General features: G+C 39.7%; 1 protein-coding gene across 1 annotated transcript in view; it reads right to left on the bottom strand.

Annotated features, from left to right (window-relative positions):
- TMEM132B (transmembrane protein 132B) overlaps positions 1 to 19349 on the bottom strand; it is a 258420-nt gene that overhangs the window by 73687 nt on the left and 165384 nt on the right. The window contains exon 4 of the mRNA XM_040611338.1: positions 9309 to 9495. Coding sequence (XP_040467272.1) covers positions 9309 to 9495 — 187 coding nt within the window. The remainder of the gene's footprint in view (positions 1 to 9308; positions 9496 to 19349) is intronic.

The raw sequence follows: 19349 nt of genomic DNA, 5'->3' as shown, positions 1-19349 counted from the left end.
AAAAAAGCTTTTTTCCAAAATTAAAAATTTACACCTTTAATCAAGTTTAATCAAACACCTTAGTTCTACAAGGAAAAATGTTTTCCGCTGTTAAACAATTTTGATCAATCCAAAATAGCTGTTCTGAGTGTCTGTTCACACAGCATGTTGAAATCTCCTGGCTTTGTTCAGTCAGAGCGAAGCCCATGTGGGCTTTCCTCATGACATGTGCTCCCAACACTTCTCTTCCAGCGTATTTCGGAGTCAAAGTCTTTCCCTGGATCAAAGTTAATAAAACCCTCAGTGGTTTGTATTTCAGCTAATATGCTTCAAGAAATCTTTTATAATTTCATCTTTCTCCATAAAATTCACCCTGTGGTTGTCAGAATAGCCTTACAAAACAAAACGATTTAAATTCTCTATGACAATTAATTTGAAGATGGTAATAATTGCAAAAGATACTATCTCTGCTATGGAGACATAAAACACTTGCTATAGGCATGGGAAATATAATAACATAAAGGAAGAATTTCTTTTTTCTTATTCTGTACTCTCGCTACAGTAGTTAATTTGCTTGGAGTTTAAAATCAATCCTTCCAGTGTGGGGCTTTAGGGAAGCTCAAGGCTTCAGTCCTGCTCCCATCAATTAATGTTAAAATTCACACTGAAATCTGTGATCTGGGAGTCATAGATTCCGTTTTTCTTTTTAAAAAATCTTGATAAGCCCTGATATTTCTGGGATGAAGACATACTCTATATTGAATTTACTTCTAAATATTTTTCCTGTGAAATGGTGAGTTGTGTGAATGACAAAATCCTGTTCAAGCAAAGTAGAATGGAGACGCACTATATAATTTAAAGGGAATTGGCAGGTCAAAGGTCAAAATTATTTCAAGTAAGAAATAAACATTAAGTGCAAGGATAAACACATATGGGACATTTTGCATGTAAATACATTTTAACCAACCTCTAAAAAATATGCAAATTATCTGGGTTTGCTAGAAATGACTGATCTTATTCTGGTATTTTTGACACTCCACAATTAAGTGTTCTGGGGTTTTATAACTGACCCCAGAGAGAGAGAAGAAAAAAGGCTGCTAAAGCTTGACATTTTCTTATTTTAGTTTATGGTGAAGGTAAGCTTCTGTCTAAGTCTGGGTAAATTTCTATCCTGGAGTCAATACACTTCTTTAATTGGTGTCTGAATATAAGTTATATTGCCATTAGCAAAAAATATTTCTGCAGGAAAAGTAAATTCTTTAAAGTTGGGGGTTTTTTTACATTTTTTAAATGCTCTCTTTTTGATAGCTGGATTCAACAGTGTTCTATGTAGGAACATGGACACTCAAATTCACATTACTTCAGACATCTTTTAACGTGTACTGCATTAAAATGAATGCACAGAGAAAAATCTTTTCCCCAAAGAAGTGCACAAGAATCATCATGAATGAAATCTGTGGCAGAATCTGAATAATGGAACAGGACATACTCTCAGCAGACTCACAGACAAAAGCTACAAAACAAGAAAAGTAATACCAGGGAACACAGGATTTACAAACTTGAGAATGACTGCTTATTTGACGAGAGGGTCACATCGCTCAGCATGGAGAACCACTGCAGACCACGGCTGTATGTGGCTGCACGTGGATGTGTCTTGAGTTTGTGCCACGGGCTCAGCTGGCTGGAGCGCTTCACGGGAACTGCTGCTCTCCAGGCACGTGCCAGCACGCCCAGCACAACCCCAGCACCCCAGTCCTGGCTCCTTTATGCAGGGCAGACAAACCCAAATTTAGACAAGGGTTTTATTTAGTCAATCAGGTTTGGAAAATCTTCCCGCAAATATATTTTACATTTTTATTTGAATCTTTAAACTGAAAAAGCATGCAATCCTTACTGAGAAAGATATAATATGACAGCAGTGGACGCTCCATGAATAAGAGCACAAGGCCATGCCACCTCCTCTGCAAATGAGGATTTGGTGGCATTCACCCCAAGCTGCATTTACCCTCCTTTTCCCCACTGCATATTCGGCAGCCAAAGCAGTACAGAAAAAAAAAAAAAAAAAACCAACACCAACACCCCCCCAAAAAAAACCCCAACAAAAAACCCACAAACAACAACCAAGAAACCCTCTCCTTGTCTTCCTGCTTTTCTAAAACAAATAAACAAAGCGCATTCAGCAATCCACTTTCAATCTGAGTTATAGAAATGGGCATCTTTAAGGATGGTTTTTCCAGGTGTTCTTGTCAGTATGTTTGCTAGCAGCAACTGGAGATGCTATTATTCAGCCTCCCATTTAAAAAAACCTCACTAAACTAAAGTATATACAGCCATCTGTGGTTCTAAGTGATTCACAACATTAGTAAACCATTAGTCAACAAATAGATTATATTTTTTGGAGGAAACAAGATTTCTGATGACATAGATTAAATACTTGTAGGATATACAGAAATGTTTCAGGCTGAGGGGCTCAGAGTACTGGTGAAATATTGATTGTTGCATTTGAAAAACACTCTAGAATAATGACAGCGTGGGATTTACAATTCTATTACTATACACTAAAGGATCCGTAGCATGTATATCTAAAACACCAGCACAGCCAGTCACAGACCAAGCCATCATTTTCCTAGATAAGAAGAGAATTCCAGGTATTTGTCTATTATTAAACCTATTGTTCCTCAAGCCTTCAGCCTCAGCTGGAGCCCTTTTTATAAAAAACAGCTAAAATACATCTCTTCAATGTCTTGTTCTTTACTTTGACTAAGTTCCTGGTTGCCTAGAAACTCTCTAAAAGACCTGGATTTTTCCTTTTCTTTTCTTTTTTTTTCCCCCAACTGTTAGTTAGATAACAGATTAATCCAATCACATTTATTTGTGACAGTAACCTGGATGACAGTCCTAAAGCTGGTGGTGTTTGTTTCTTGTACGCCAGGAGCTGTCAGACTCCACTGACTACCTTGCTACCAGCAACTTTCCATAATTATAGAAGTTGCAAGTTATGTCTATTTAGACCAAGACAGATAACTGTGAGAACTGTATCACCACTGGATAGAACAGATTTATCTGTGCTATCAATTTCTATAATTAGCAGGACATAGACTTCTACTTTGCAAGATTATTACATCATGAGATTATTATGTTAAGACAAATCAAGGCATCTAGTTTAGATCCCACTCTACAATGTTCTGACAGGTCTGCCGGATGCCTAAAACACACCTTCTGATGCACTAGATATAACCAGATTCACAGCTCACATCCTACTTCAATGCCATAAAACTTACTTTAAAATAATCACCTGCAGTGTTTATAGTCAGTAATTGTAGTATCAGAAGGCAGATTCTTTTCCTGATACTCAGTAACCTAACAAAACAGTGGAACCAAAAAGAGCTTCAAATGTGATTGTGTTCTAGTTCCTCACCTTGAGCTGCTATTCTACTCAACATGATGAAAATGGATCACCTTTCTACTTTTGGGGACATTAGTTCCACATGTTAATTTGTACACCAGATGTTGGAAGAATCAATTATCAGAGACATTTTTCATCAAAAAGAAAACAAGATAAGCCTACAGAGGCAAAGCAGCTGACATTTCATATGACACACAGTGCATCGTGGAACATTAAACTGAGCAGCCGGGTCCAGATCCTCAAAGGTATTTAGGGACATGTTAGTATCTTGCAAGAGGATGCTGCAGAAATGCTCAAGCTGTAAACCTGCACACCATCTCCAAATTAGCGACCTCCGTATGGGCTTCAGTCACATTCATTTTCTATAGGTAAAATTTCTCAACAGTTTTGTATCTTAGAAGCTTACGACAAAAACTTAGATAAAAGTAGATATTCCTTCCAATCTCCTCCAAAGAAACCTCCAGGAGGAAAATATTCTGTCTTCTAAACAAGCTTCAAATTAAGGGAGTAAACCTTCCATCCATGCATTTTTACCTGAATTAAATCGGCTTAAATAGTTATGCACAGCTTTAAGTGATAAAACAGCATTTACATTCTTCAAAGCCACTCATCTGTGCTGTCATTAGTTCTTGACGGTATAAATTCTACCTCTTTTCTAACCAAAACAGTTTTTAGAGATAATAAGCAATAGTATTGTAGGATTTTTTTTAAAGTGCTTTTAAAAGTACCTTTAGGAGTATGAAAAGTGACTTAAAAATCATCGAGAAACATGTAAAACTGAATAAGAGTGACTTAATTTCCATTTAATTTCCCGTTCTCATCAAGCTTGGTTTATTCAGGTCTGATTAATTAATGTCTCTGAAGTGTTCTGAAAATATAAAACACTACATAAATACTAAATAATAATCGAGTACTTAAGGAAAAAAATAATTTGTTAATTTGCACAGAGATTTAGGAATTAGCATTTATTTATTTATTTATTCATTTTCCCTATGTAAGCAGCCCTATCCAGTCCCTTTTAACTATCAGAAAATGCTCGAGCAGCTACAGGGCAATGCATCTTCATGTGTTCGATGTGCCACAGTTCACAGAAAATGAATTTCAAATTACTTGCAAAGTCATACTTATAGAGGAATACACAGACTGAGGCAGTTTTCATTCTGCCCCCCTATCAGGAGCCCAGCTGCACAGCTCCCAGGGTGAAAACACCAGCATCCCGAGGGATTTCACAGGTTGCCATGTTTTGAGCTTTCTGTTTTCTCAGCCTGTTGTGCAAAAAACTTCACTGACCACTTCTAAAGCAGTCTGGAAAAAACTAAGAATCATGTATCTCCCTGCATACTTACATCTCGGTATCTTATGACACCTTATCTTGATACATATATTTCCATACCTCTACAGAAATATAAGAGGACATTTACATATACATCCAATTTTCCTGCTTAGAAGGGTGAATCTCCCAGTCTAGCCTCATCTACAGGAACAAAACACAAGCTATTGCTATAAGCACTTTGGGAGATAAGTTAGTTTGTAAAACAAAGACTAGGTAGGATAGGTATGTGAGGCCCAGAAACCTGTCTGATCATCACAGCATAAGTCACATTGAATACTACAGAAAACAAACAATCTGTTTCCAAGATGGTGTAAAATGCACACAGCAACACCATCTGGGACCAGATCATATGTGAGACTCCAAACAGAGCCAGCGAGACAGTAAGCACTTTGCATTCTGAGTGGATTTTGAACTGGTGCTCTAGTCACTGACCAAGAGGTAATACGGCCACGTTTGGACTAAACAAAAATGGGGGTGTGGGGTGTGTGTGTGCTGGGAGTTTTCTGAGGGGAGGCACATGAAAGACACAGTCTACCTTTTCATGTTCCTTCACATCTCAAAACATTCCCCAAGTAAAATCAAATGGGTTTTCCCCTACGACTTCGGCTGTACGCACACAGACTGGGTCAGTTCCTTTTCCACACCCTTCTCAACAGCTGGGAATGATGGAAATGACAGTATAGCTTCATGAGAGCGTCCCCCACTATGTCCCCCTATAATAGGTGCTATAGGGCTGCAGCCTCTCACCAGGCATCTGATTTACAGGCAGAGCCATAAGAACAACTTCACAAAGAAAGCTGACCCTTACAGCAGCAGGAGGGTTATCACAGCCGTTATCCACATCATCTCCTGAGAGGTGTGGGCTGCATGCAACTCTGATCACCCATCTTGATATTTTCTCTTTTCTTTGCCATGTCAGTTAGGGATGATCTGCATTCCCAAGGCATCCCCTCTGTGCACTTTCCCACTGTGCACAGCATCTGCATTGCTCACTCAGAAGCAGAGACAAGACTTTCAGAAAGCAAATCCTAAATTACTGGACTGTGCTGTTTCCATCTGGATGTAGTTCCTTTAGAAATCCCACCTGTCTGGCTCTGTGCAGTTGTTGAAACTGGATGTTTCAATTAGAAGGAGCTCAAGGATCTGGAGAGAACTGTCAGACGATGCACAAAGCAGGCTCTCTTTCAATATGTTTGGTTTATTTTCTCTCCTTAGTGCAAATGTCTTATTTATTTACATATTTTGAACGCACTGAATTTGGCCATACAGAACATTGAGATTTATTATATGGAGGATCATTCAAATTAAAACGGAAAGTTTGGGAGGAATTCCCAGTGTTGCAAGACTGTATTTAATTCCTCTTCCAAAAAATACACACGCACACACACTCAAGAAACCCACAGTATTTTTACAGTTACCATACAGAAGGAAGAAGCGCTGGTTTTGCTACATTAAATATTTCTACTTCGCTCACAAGCTATCAAGTTCCCAGTTCCTTCCTAATGTTCCTATCAAGGCTTAACAACCTGTTCCTTTTTAGCCACAGCGTATAGGCATTGCAGTTTATCATAATGTTCATTCACAAAGTTATGTTAGATAACCTCATCTCAGGAGCAAGGACAGAGCATGGCTCATGGGTGCTACCACCTGTAGGATCTCCCTGGCCCCGCTTCCTTCTGTGCATCAAAAACAGTGCTCTTTAAAGCACTGCTGATTTGGTACCAAAGGACTAGCCAGAAATAATCTGCAATATCAATTAATTATAGCAAGATTGCCTGCTAATAAGGAGCTATTTTTTGCTACATAATGTGCAAAAAAGCAGTTGTGTCTTCACTTAGAAATACCCAAAAGCAAAAAAAAAAAAACCCAACCAAAAAAAAAAAAAGAAATTAAAAAAAAAGCATTTCAAGCTTGCTACCAAATGTAAATGTTAAGAACATGAGAATTGATGTTAAGGGCTTCATAAGCTCACTAAAGCAAAAAATCAGCTCTTTTCATCAGGCTGTTATTCAAATGTTACCACGCAGTCTCCCATATCTTTATCTACAAAAAAAAAGCAAGCTAGTAATGAGAAAAATATCCTCATTGCTATCTCCAGAGTCACCACAATGCACTGACAGGATAAATTATCTGGGAGCTCTTTCGATTTTCTCCTGTTTAAGAAAGTAGCATGGAAAAAAAAGATAAACTTGTGACCAACTGCAGCAACAAAACTGTGATATTCCAAACCATATGGAAGAGGATGTCTTTTGATTAAAAGAACCAAAGTGGCCTATAGAAAGAGATCCACACATTAAAGTTCATTTTTGTTTTGCAGGATTTCACAGCTAATTTCTGCTCCGCTAAGCCCTTAACAAATCCACCTCAGTCATCTTACTGGAAAGAAGTTTTTCTCTTCATGACACTGAGCTGCATTTCTTCTTGCAAATGATGGTGTCATTACCACTGAAACACTACGAGGTTTTGGTTATCCCATCAAAACTTTCACACCTGCAAATCAAGGACCAAATGTTTTGCTCAAACCTTAAACTCTCCAAGGAAATCTATGTTTTCTTCTATAAATATTCAATATTTACAACGAAAGAGTGGCTACACCAAAAATGAACAGTGAGTAACTTCTGTTCAATGCAAAGGCATGGAAACACACTGGTTTCTGGGCCCTTCTGTGGTACTCTGCTGGGGGAGCAAGGTCCAGGAGATGACAAAACTCTCCTTTACAGATACCACCTGCACTCAGAGGGAGGCTGCTCTACCAATGAGCCAGGCAAATCTCGAAGAGGAATGAACATTAAAATGCATTTAGTTCCATCAGGAAATCTGGGCCTCGGGAACATGTTTCTCTGAACAACATGGAATGATGCATAGAGTGATTATTTTTTGCTCCTGACTGGGCGATGCAGTGCCAGAACCTGCACCAGTTAGTGACTGTTAAATGAAGCAGCACTGCAAACTGGCAAACATAAGGGAAAGAAATGCCATCAATTCTCCTGTCAGCCTTAGGCCAAGCCAGTCAAGGATGCTCACATGCAACAGTGAAGTAATAGCCCACATGAGACCCCCATTTAAGGATTAAGGTCATAAATTCACAAAAGAAGCTTATTCCTTTACTCCATGGTTAGTTTACAATGACAAAGTGTCAGAGATTAGATTAGCTCCACTTTGAATATAGGTTCAGCCTCAGATTTTGTCCAAGGACATTTAGAGACAGATGAAGTGGCCAACATCTGCCATAACTGCAAAGAGATGAAGTAAAACCCCGGCAAAACCCTGGCAGAGACAGGAGGAAAGCTCTGATCCAACATTCACAATGGGCTTCTGGGTTGGATTCGCTTTTCTATTTGTGGTGATGTGCACAGCACGAACTCCATGCTATCCATTTGAAACTGGCAATGCTATGTGCAAGACTGTTTGTGCACCACATTCTGTCATTATTATACCCGATTCATCATTACTACTTGATGATTCCATCTACACAATTACAATTTTGTTTCTTCTCCTACATGCTTTTAAAAAAAAAAGCACTAGAAGAAAATTCTCTGTTGACTTTTCTGCACAGAATTTGTCCTCTATCAACCAGGCTGCTAGTAAGTGTAGCCTTTGGCAGCAGGAACTGGAAATTAAAATTACTTAGGGTCTTGATTACCTTTTCAAGCATCTTTCCTTGCTTCTGTCCTTGTAGAAGCCAGTAGTCATGCATAGGAAAATGCCAATATTTATTGGTTATCACATATAATAGAAAGAAAACCAGCACAGACCGACTTAGAAAGGAAGGGCAAATGTTCATGAGAAAGTAAACAAAAATCACCAGAGTATTTCTGAGGGAACTGGTGCAACATCCAGGGTCTCCAGCCATTTCTTTAGTTTTACACCAGAATATCCCCACTGAAATCATTTGTCATGCGTAAGCTTAAAACTCTAGTACTAAAACCTCCACCAAACGAAAGCTAAAGGTCCCTCCTAGAAAAGGTGCATTTGAGTTTAGAAGGAGATATTTGCATTTTTTAAATAAACCATCAGCTTCAAGCTTTCTGCACATATACACCTGAAACCCTACCTGGAAAATGTGGCCAACACCTACACCTTCAAAAGTACTTTGTCCTTTCTCTGTAACTCAAAGTGGACCTTCCAGTAAACTGACACTTTGCAGCTCACTAGACTGTGTGGCTCTTTGGGAAAAAGCAAAGCAGAAAACAGTCCAGTTGTTTGGTTTAGCAATGAAGTTTCCCACACATGCATGCTAATTTATTTCATTGAAAATGTCCCAACTAATTTCAACATTTACCCTTAGAGCACATGCATGGCAGTCACATTAATACACGAGAAGACAATGGCTCCAAAGGAGCTATTACCATGTACCAGGCCAATAATCCACAAACGGTGAAAGATTTTCACAAAAGACTCAAACGGTTTCCAAGGAGCCATTATGGCATATCAGGTAAATAAAATATTATTGAAATGTATTTTTTGCATTTAAATCACTTGCAGCAGGTGCATAGGAAGTAGCATATAATAAAATGGTTCACATTCCCTTGAATACTAACGAGAATCAACGGAAACATTTAGCAAAAAGAAGCAGCAGCAGGTTCTTACCATCGCAAGAGGAACAATTCCCACAAACATTGTTCGGCTGACAAAGATCTCGGAGACCACAAGTTCGCTCACAGAGTCATCTCGAGGGTATTCCACCTGCCAGGTAATCTGCTGGGCCCCTGCTAGGCTGCTAGTGTTGTCGACCTCAAAGTCCATCTGCAGGATCTCGTAGGAGGACATATTTGCTCTGAAAAAAAACCCCAAAATTTTCCATATCAGTAGGGTGTTAATAACAAAATGTTTTTTGATTTCTCTTTTCTATTCATCAGAAGATTTACCATTAAATTCAACATTCAGACTTGAAGACACTGACAGAAACCTAAATAAAACTACACACTGGGCAACAGCTCTATTTGTGAATAAGGTGACACTATATCTTTTAGTTTCCTGAAACAGAGACACTTTTTCCATTAAACTCAGGCATTCATTCTCCATAATCACAATGAACTTATAGAAAAAGTCCCAAACCCTGGGAACTGCATTGCACAGATACTGCTAAACCATTTAATACAGCATTATTATAATTTTGTTGCTGCAAACACTGATGCTCTGAAACAACAGAATACTTGGACGTCCCTCATGCTATATCAGAAGTGAGCTCTTGGGGTGGAGTGGGATGGGGCAGGGGGAAGTCCTTCACACCCAAACTAGTCTTTATCACAATGAAAAAGTGGATTTGAAGAAATTATACATGACAAAAAAATGAGGGGTAGATTATCCTTATTTTCAATTCATGACAACATTCATATCAGCGGTGCAGACTTGTAATTACATGGCGATCATTATGTATTTCTCATCTGGAAATAAAAGTTTAAAGGTAAAAAATGGATGTAAATGCATATAATTCAGAACAGTATTTAAAAATTACTTCTGCTTCTTTTATTAAAACCAACAGTTAACACTCTCCTCTGGTCCAACATTGTAAATATTAATAATTAATACTCGGGTTAGAAAGACAGATCTTATCTTCATGTTACAGAGAAGAAAACAGACACCAAGATTGAACCAACAGCACTCAGCATATCTATAGCAGGGACCTATTTAGAAAACAGACCTTTGCTCACCCAGCGCTTTACTTCCACAAAAATTAAGGTCCTTACAAAGCAGCATACAAGTTCCTGCCCCATTTCCCAGCCAGCCACCTGCAGTGTGGAGACCTGATGGAGTTACAAAACACAGAGGCGGGATGGGAAGGCAGCGAACCTGACTGTAGAGCCAATTGCTTAACCACATTCTATGGAAAAGACAATCGATGTTGTCAATATCGCTGAAGTTTCAGGGTATATGCTCAAAAAATAGGTTAAACACTGAACTCGCAGCATATTTAGGTCACTCTAACTGGAATGTGCTCTTCCTGCAAGCATGAGGTAGCTTGTTCCCAATCTAGGGATGTCTCCCGTGCATGCAGGCATCCTCAGTAATGACCTGCCCTCCACAATTTCATCCTCATCCTGTCCCACAGTACATTATTTGTGTGTCCTTACCCTAAAGTAGTGACTCCATGAGTTGTGTTTATAGGAAGCTTTAGCCTGCTGCTACAAAGAGCAGAGACTTTAAAACATCCTTTTCTTCTTTGCAACTGCACAGAGGCAGAATTTGGTTTTGCCATATGTTTTTGAAGATGCATTGTAAAGGAAAAAAAATCTGAACAGGAGTTATTGATTTTCATGTTTTCTTTCTGACAACAAACAACACAAACATATGCTTCAATGCCTGGAGGATAAATATTTTCCTTGCTGACAGAAGATAATATCCACCTCCAGGCAAAACTAGAACCTATTAAGGCATCTTTTGGGTGGCCAACCAGACAATCAGCAAAAATCCCTTAAGACAAATATTATTACACAATACTAGGGATGCAATTAAACCAATTCTGTTGAGAACATAACCACTGTGGGCACCAAGACAGAGTACTCAACTTCATAGTTTTCTGCGTATCACTTCTGGCAATTTATTCTATCTAAATTACATACAATTAATTTGCTCACAACACAAAAATAAAATTTAGAGATGAGCTTTACACTAACTATGGATCTAGATATCAGGTCTGTCAAGGTATGTTTAGATCTGCAATTCAGGTTCAATCTGTTCAAGTCAATAGTTGCCTCTCACAAAAACAGCCATGAGTGGTTTCAGATTCGGAACAAAACCACTGATGGAGGGTTTTGCATTAGATACACCACTTAAAATGTCAGGTTAGTGTGCACTGATAAATCCATTCCACATGCACCACTGATTGGCAGTTCTTTGAGCTAGGTCCATCATGCCTTCAATTATTCCTTTCCTGGTTTTCTTTTTACACATCCAAAATTAACCACAATAGTGGTTTTGTATTTTTAAGACAGACTGGGACTCACATCTCCCTAAGAAAAGCATGTGTGTGTCTTGCCTATACAGCAAGCTGAAGTAATTGCCAGAGGGTGAAATGACTCTTGTGCCTGTAAGTATGCAAAGACCTTCACCACACCCTTAGCACGGCTGTACAGCAATAAAAGACATGTTTCATTTAAAGGCAGACATGGTTATACACTGCTGGATTAGAAATGAGTCTCTGTGCATCTACAAAAAAGCAGCAACTCACATACATAAACCTTCCTCAGCTATAACTAATATTAAAGTATGAACTAAAGCAAAGCTGACTTCCCAGGTCTCCTAAGATCCAGGACTTTCTAGGACCTGGTTCCAAAGAGAATCCTTATAATCGCCTGGAAAAACAGCATGGCTGGACAAATGTTTCCTGCTTTGTCTCAGAAGCAAATCATGTAGCATGACATATTAACCTTGATTAAAGAAGGATCCACTTCTTTTCATTTGGACTTTTGCTGGAAGAGTTGGGACTTACTGTCTCTAACCACTTTCACTTACAGAGTTCCTCCACTGAGTGTACAGCTTCAGCAAACCGCTATTCAATTTTCTGGACTCCTTTATTCACCAGCAGGTTTCCAGTTACCTTCGGAACAGCAGGTCAGTGAATTTTCTCTAAAATTATGGTCTCTCTTTTTTCCTCTTTAGATTCAGCCTTGAAACAACACCAGGTGTTACAGTATCTGGGACACAGAGTACCCCACGGACTAATCCACCTTCTTTGTTCTAAGTTTCTTCCCAGGTTACAACTATAACGAACCCATGATAAAACCTGAAAAGTTAATCTCTTTCCTGCTCAGACTACTGCCTTCCTACTGGTCACCATATCTCTTACCCTAAAGAGGCTTCTTTCCTAGTGGAAGGATTGGTACTGTATTCATAATTCTTGCTATTTATTAACCATCCTCTATAATACCATGTGGGAGACCACGGCCTTTTTCCACCGAAATTGATGGAGGTTGCTAAAGTAAAACCAGAGATAAATTAAACGATAATCAAACCCTTAAAGGTTAGCATTTACTTATGCCAGCTCCATTGGCTGATAAATCCACATAGCAACACCTGTAAGTAAATTTCTCTCCTGGCTCTGCAGCATCACACTATAACGCTTTTTAAAAGGAGTCGTTCCACCCTGCCATGGCAAATCTTCAGCTTTTACTCTGATTTGTAGCTAGTGGCCAGTATGTTGGTCTTTGTAGTTACTGTCGATCTGCAACTGCCTGGTGAAGACAAAACGCTACCAGTGGGAAAATCCACTAGCAGAGAAGACAACGATTGTAACTCATGCTGTTATCAGCCATTAAATCCTGCTAAACCAAACTTTATCCTATAAAGACTTTTCAGCTTTTTCTTGAGACTTGTACCATTTTTCTCTTAAATAAGTTTGCCCTATTGGGAAGAGTCTGATGGAATCCAAGGATGAGAAATCACTTCTCCTTTCCACATCTTTCTTCTCTTTTTAGTTATATATTTCTATTGTCCAGTGAAGTCTTTTCCTGGTTTAGAAGGATTTTGCCAAACCCTAGTTTAGAGGAGCAATAAAAAATAAAAAGTCAAAATTACTTTTATAAAAAAAGATTATTTCCTGCAAGCACAAGGAAAAGACCTTATAATTTTAGGCAGCTGGCATGCTTGCTAATAAGTCCATTTCTATGGAAATGAGTTCATAACTATTAATTTTGCCTGCTCCTGATCTATTCTTGATGAGCCTTTCAAATTTAGAAAAGCGCTTCATGATTCTCTCAATTTGGTAATTACTAACTCCCTTTGATGAATCCAGCCCAGTGTTTCAGACATAAGACATTCATTACACATTTTTCTTTCTGGTGAGAGGAGAAAAAGAAACCATGGGCTCGGATTTATTTCCTCTTGCAAACTCCAGTAAGTAGGCCCTCTTCTTCCAATTGCAATTTATAATCCTGTTTGTGTACTTTCACAATACTGCCTCCACTAGGGGCTAGAAGAACCCCCAAACTCTCGAGATTTCTGCAGTCTCCTCTTGTCTAGCCTCATCTATATCTAATGCATTCAAACCAGGTCCCCAACAGCCCAGTCAAGCTTTGTCACATACACAGGCTTCATTCTGTCCCCAGCAGTAAGTAAGGCATGGCTGTGCTCCCAACCTGGAACAGAACAGAGGTTTAGCACAGAATGGTCAATCCATGCCAAATAAAGCCAACTCTACCTCCAACAAATTCCAGAACAAGAAGAGTTAATCAGGACAGGAAAATATTGCTAAGTCCCAGAATCTTCTAGCTACTGACACATCCAGGCGGGCAGCCACAGGCATGCAGCGCCCAGCTCCTTCCTTGCCCAGTGGAACCTGCAGCGTTTCCTCTGGATGTACATTAAGCCACAAAGGAATGAGCATTCCCCCCAGAGGCTGAGCCCCTCCTCAGCTAAAAACACTCTCCCAGCGGAACAAACCACAGGCTGCAGAACGACTAGAAAACAAAACCTGGGTCTGAAGTGCTCCCAGGCGCCTTGGAAAACTCTTGCATTACTGCATTAAGATGCTTTGTAAAGGCTCCCAGTGCTTTGGAGGGGTATCTATCGCCTTACCTTGTTACATATAATCTGATTGATTTTCTCCCTGACTCTACCAGTGTACGCAAACAGTAGGAAAAAAATAGATATTTTAGATCTGAATCTAAAATAATCTGGGGGTCCCACAATAAGAAGGACACAGACCTGCTGGAGTGAATCCAGAGGAGGCCACGGAGATGGTCAGGGGCTGGAGCCCCCCTGCTGTGGGGACAGGCTGGGAGAGCTGGGGCTGTTCAGCTGGAGGAGAGAAGGATCAGGGAGACCTTACGGCACCTCCCAGTGCCTGACAGGCTGGCAGGAAAGCCGGGAGGGACTTCCAATGTAGTAATAGGACACGGGGTAATGGCTTGAAACTAAAAGAGGGCAGATTTATATTAGATATAGAGAAGAAATTCTTTACTGCGAGGGTGGTGGGACACTGGGCACAGGTTGCCCAGAGCAGCTGTGGATGCCCCATCCCTGGCAGTGCTCAAGCCCAGGTTGGATGGGGCTGGGAGCAGCCTGGTCCAGTGGAAGGTGTCCCTGCCCAGAGCAGGGGGGTACAACTAGAAGGTCCCTTCCAACCCAAACCATTCTGTGATTCTATGATTTATTACCTTTCAAGTATCTATATGGAACTGCGTAGCCTTTCCTCTACCTCTTCCCCCCAAAATAATAGATTACTTTGAAGGTCCACCATAGTGCTAAGGTTAGAGGTTTTAAGAAATACTACAAAGCCACTTAGCATTGAAATGATACTGAATTTGATTTATTCCTAATTTTTGTCTAAGCCAAACATGGAATTATTGACTTAAGTACTGAAATGATATACAGTGATTGATGTTATGATGGCAGTGACAGGCAAAGTAGTTAGTAGTTACCTTAAATAAACAAATGTCTATGATTAGCTATTAAGGAAGTTCTATATTGCTAACCGAACTGTAGAGCCTGCCCTGTGCTTTGTTTAGAGAAAATAAAACATGCAGAATGCCACAGTGAAGGATGACAGTGCAGGGCACTTTGCAGTGCATTTGGCTGGGTGTGTCACTGGCACATGGAGGGTTTGCTGGCTCACACTGCCCGTTCAACAATCTAGTTGATAAAAGTCAGACCCTTCTATTACTGCAGTTGGCTATTACAGGAAATCACGAGTTTCATTCATTCATAAAATAATGTTTTCAGTAAATGGCAAGCTGTTTATGAGGCCCACAGCAGTGTAAACAAAGCTCTAAAAAAATGGAGCAGACACTAGGTAATTGAAACTAATAAAATGTCTGGTATCATGTTGCTTGAGAATCTTTTCAAGGTTAATAATGGTCAATTCTTACTCTGTCTGATGAATTATCACCAGATTCAATGAGAACAGGATTACATAAGCAAGGTACATTAGTTTATAAAATATTTCAGTAATACAGGTCGCACTCCTTTGATCTCAAGAGGATTAATTTCATAAGTATGATTTAGTGAAGAGCAAACACAAGAGGAGGCTTTTCAATGACTGATTGGAAATGCTCAAGACCCTAATTTCCTGCTGAAGTCAAACGAAGCAGCAGACAGGCTGGACCTTTTGGGGAAAAGATCCAGATTAAAGGTCCTGCCCTTCTCCCCCCAAGGAAATTAAGATCCCAGCAGCCCAAGGTGGAGGAAATAAAGAGCAAATACCTTCTAACAGAGCAGCATCCCATTTCTGAATTATTAAGATTTCATACTGTCTGCCTTTATACCTTGCTAAGCGCCCTTTTCCTGAACATGGGCACAGGTCACAGGAACTGGCAGCAGATAACACTTTTAGAGCTTTCTAGCACCTACAACACCATTAAGCAGATTCTACTTGAGAACAACTTATGGGGGTGAAACGGCTACACCTTGTGTTACATACAAAGTTTGAATTGATAACAGATGTTAAAACCAAAACCCTTTTCTCCTAGCATGTATCATTTTCCATAGGCTGTAAGGACACAAAGCTGTATACAAACCTGGAGCAGACTGCTCACGCTGCTCTCCCAGGGTACTTTACTGAGAAAGGGCCTCATCTCTAGGAGCATGGAGATGGGCCTGCTGCAGCCCTGCATAAATACCAGCAGGAATCCTTGTCGAGTGTTGAAGTATTGATGAATGTCCCTAGAAGCCGGGCCGGGGCAAAGTACCTGCATGTCCTGAGTATTTCTGCAAGCTTTTTCGTTATTGTGCAAATGTTCAGATGAGACACTGCCACCGCCCCTTACTGCATAGCCCCCAGAGGTTTTTGTTCTGCTGAGGGGAAGGGGACAGTTGGGGGCGCAAGCCAGACACAAATGCTTGAAAAGAGCCCTGCTCACTCTTCTCCCAAACCACAGTATGAACGTGCAAGGGAAGTTCCAAACATTCAACAAAAAAAGGATGGATGGCAGGTTGCAAGTAAATCTGCAGGGATGGAAAAAATCTGCTTGATTACCTCTCGTGACGCATTTCAAAATTACAATTTACTATTTGCTCCACTGTCTAACAGAGAACTGGCTCTGTTGTCCAGTTCACTTTATACCAGCTACAGGCGTTTTCAAAACATTTCTTGATGCCCGATCTTGTTTTTGTTTCACTGTTGTAAAAATTCATGCTCTTCACAGAGGCATGGGCAATGTAAATGGCTACAGAGGAAAAAACCATGCTGCTAAATCTATTAAGGATGTATGGATTGACACAGCACTTTTAAATAATCCAGTTAAAGCCATCAAAACAGGAAGAAAATATTTTTGTTCAAAACATACCACCAAGACCAGATATAATTCATGTTATTTTGCTTAGCCAACATTTTCCCACAACTGAAAACAATAAATCTAGATAATGAGCAAACCTTTTAAGCTCTTCAGCTTTTTCCACTGCCAATTCACAACTGTGCTGCTCACTAACAACTTGCAATAACTTCCACTTTATTTGATTTTATCAACATCATCATGACAACCCTGGAGACAACTGAGACAATTGCTTCAATTATTTTTATTTGCTTTCGCCTTTGTGACAGTGTACAGAAATTCTTCTGGTAAAAGTGTCCTTAGATACTATTTTAGTTAGCCTTTAACAAAACAGGACTTTTAGGACCAAATTCAGTATGGGTGTAATTGGTACGTTCCACTGCTAACGTGTTGCTGGCACTGGGACTTCATTTGCTCCTTTGTCGTGACTCTCCCCTTTTGAAACAGCATGTAATCTTTTGGGGTTTAAAAAAGCATTTTGATTGCACTGGAATATTTTTCTGACTGCTGTTTAGAACCTTTTTATTGCTGTGCTGTGTATTTCTTAAAATAAAGCTTCTCTGCCAGAAGAAAGCATCTTGTTGGGGAATATAACAAACACTTCCAGTAAGAAATTTGGGCCAGGGTTTAACTGGTGTAGGGTACAAATATAGAGGGAGGTATTGTTGTTTAAAAAATAAGAACAATTTTATGATGAAAGATTTATGCTGAATCCTAACCAATTAATAAATATCAACAGCCCAAATGGTGCTCATAATTCTTCTTTAACTATTCAGAAATTCTTACATACATACCCTAAACACATGGTGTATTTTCAACATTGCTGTGCAAGCAGCTGAAATATATTATAAAGCAGAGACTGATTTTTAAAGAACCAGTGACTAAAAATACAAGATGATAAATTCAGTGATACAAGAATTACTTTGCCATGCAGGAAATCGCATACAAAGACCCTCCCTCCACAGACTCTCAAAAGACCTTTAAAAGAACAAGAATACAACTCTGGGAAGCACTTTTTTACCACAGACTGTGCTGCAGCTGAAGAACCCAAGGCATGGGTATCTTGAGCCAAGCTGCACATAACATCAACGCAGCAACTCACTTGACCTCAGAGAAAACAGAGTGGATGGGCAAGGACATCCAGAGACTTGATGGGGAGACAGAGCGTATACCCTAAAAGTCACCTGCTGTAAATCCTTGGTGACACACTGCAATGCCACAGGACAGACCCTGGGTCTGTCTATAAAGCCATCTACATAACAGCCAAATAAACAAATTTCCTGCAGGCAGTTAAGCCGAAGAAAAAGTGCACTCTTCAATTCAGCTGCACCACTGTCCCTACCCAAGGTTATTGGCTTCAACATGCTGAAGATGCGTCATTCAGAGTCTTGCTCCTCCCGAGCCAACTATGAAATGGAAGATGTGCAACAGTTAACACTCTTCCACATTTGAGTCTCAGGAAGAGTGACTCTACATGACAGCTCCTGAACTTACACAATTATGTAAGGCTCTTGAATTTTATAGTTACAAATACGTATGCAGCTTCCTTGTCCTCCTAGATAAGAGATAAAAGCTTGGGTAAGTGACCTGGATGCACCTTAATGGCTCAAACCACATTTCCAACAACATGTTTCCTTGGCATTTTAAACACCTTGTGATTCTTATATGCCTGACGTTAGCATTAAGTGATCAGACTCTTTCATATACACCAAGTGCATCAGAAAAGAAAAATACAACTAGACCTAGGAGAAAGTTACTAGCAATTCAGTTGCTGTTTTTATTTCAGAATTACAACTGAAGCTGACAGCTGGATCTCCTAGGGGAGAAAAATCAACCAGAGGGGATCTAAAGATGCAAACTCCCCACACAATGAATTTATGAATGAAAGGAAACGGGAGACAAGCTGCAGACTGTGATGCAAATAAACCTAATGTGCTGGAGGATACATGAAAACAGTGACAAATGGTGCTCTCCTCTTGAGGATTTAAAAAGCCCAATTCAACACCTTTTGAACTTAATCCTTTGCTTAAGTAACAGAATGCCAGGCAGCTAGCAAAGGCAATCGGAAATGAAAAAAGTCAGGGTTTTTTTCTTTCTAAAGCTTGCTAAGAGTGCACAGAACTCATGAATCTGCTGTAGAAGCTACTTTTATACCACCTGCATGAAATAATTAAAGAACAAATCAAAACAGGAACATGGGTGAGAATTTTTATTCCTCCTACATTCTCTTCAGATTTAAACAAGATCAAGCATCTAATGAATTAGACCGAGCTTTCTTTGAATCTAATGTACTCTTAGATGGAGAGATAATGTGCAGGGTGTCCCGTGGCTAATTCACACTTCTGCTAAGAAATAAATGGCCATGACAACATCCTCAAAGAAGTCAAGGCAGGGATCAGTGTAGACCATTAGCATTAACACA

The sequence above is a fragment of the Falco naumanni genome, chromosome 1 (assembly GCF_017639655.2).
Source record: "Falco naumanni isolate bFalNau1 chromosome 1, bFalNau1.pat, whole genome shotgun sequence".
In the NCBI taxonomy this organism is placed as follows: Eukaryota; Metazoa; Chordata; class Aves; order Falconiformes; family Falconidae; genus Falco; species Falco naumanni.
The sequence above is the reverse complement of the archived record's forward strand: the minus strand, read 5'-3'. Positions and strand labels throughout refer to the sequence as shown.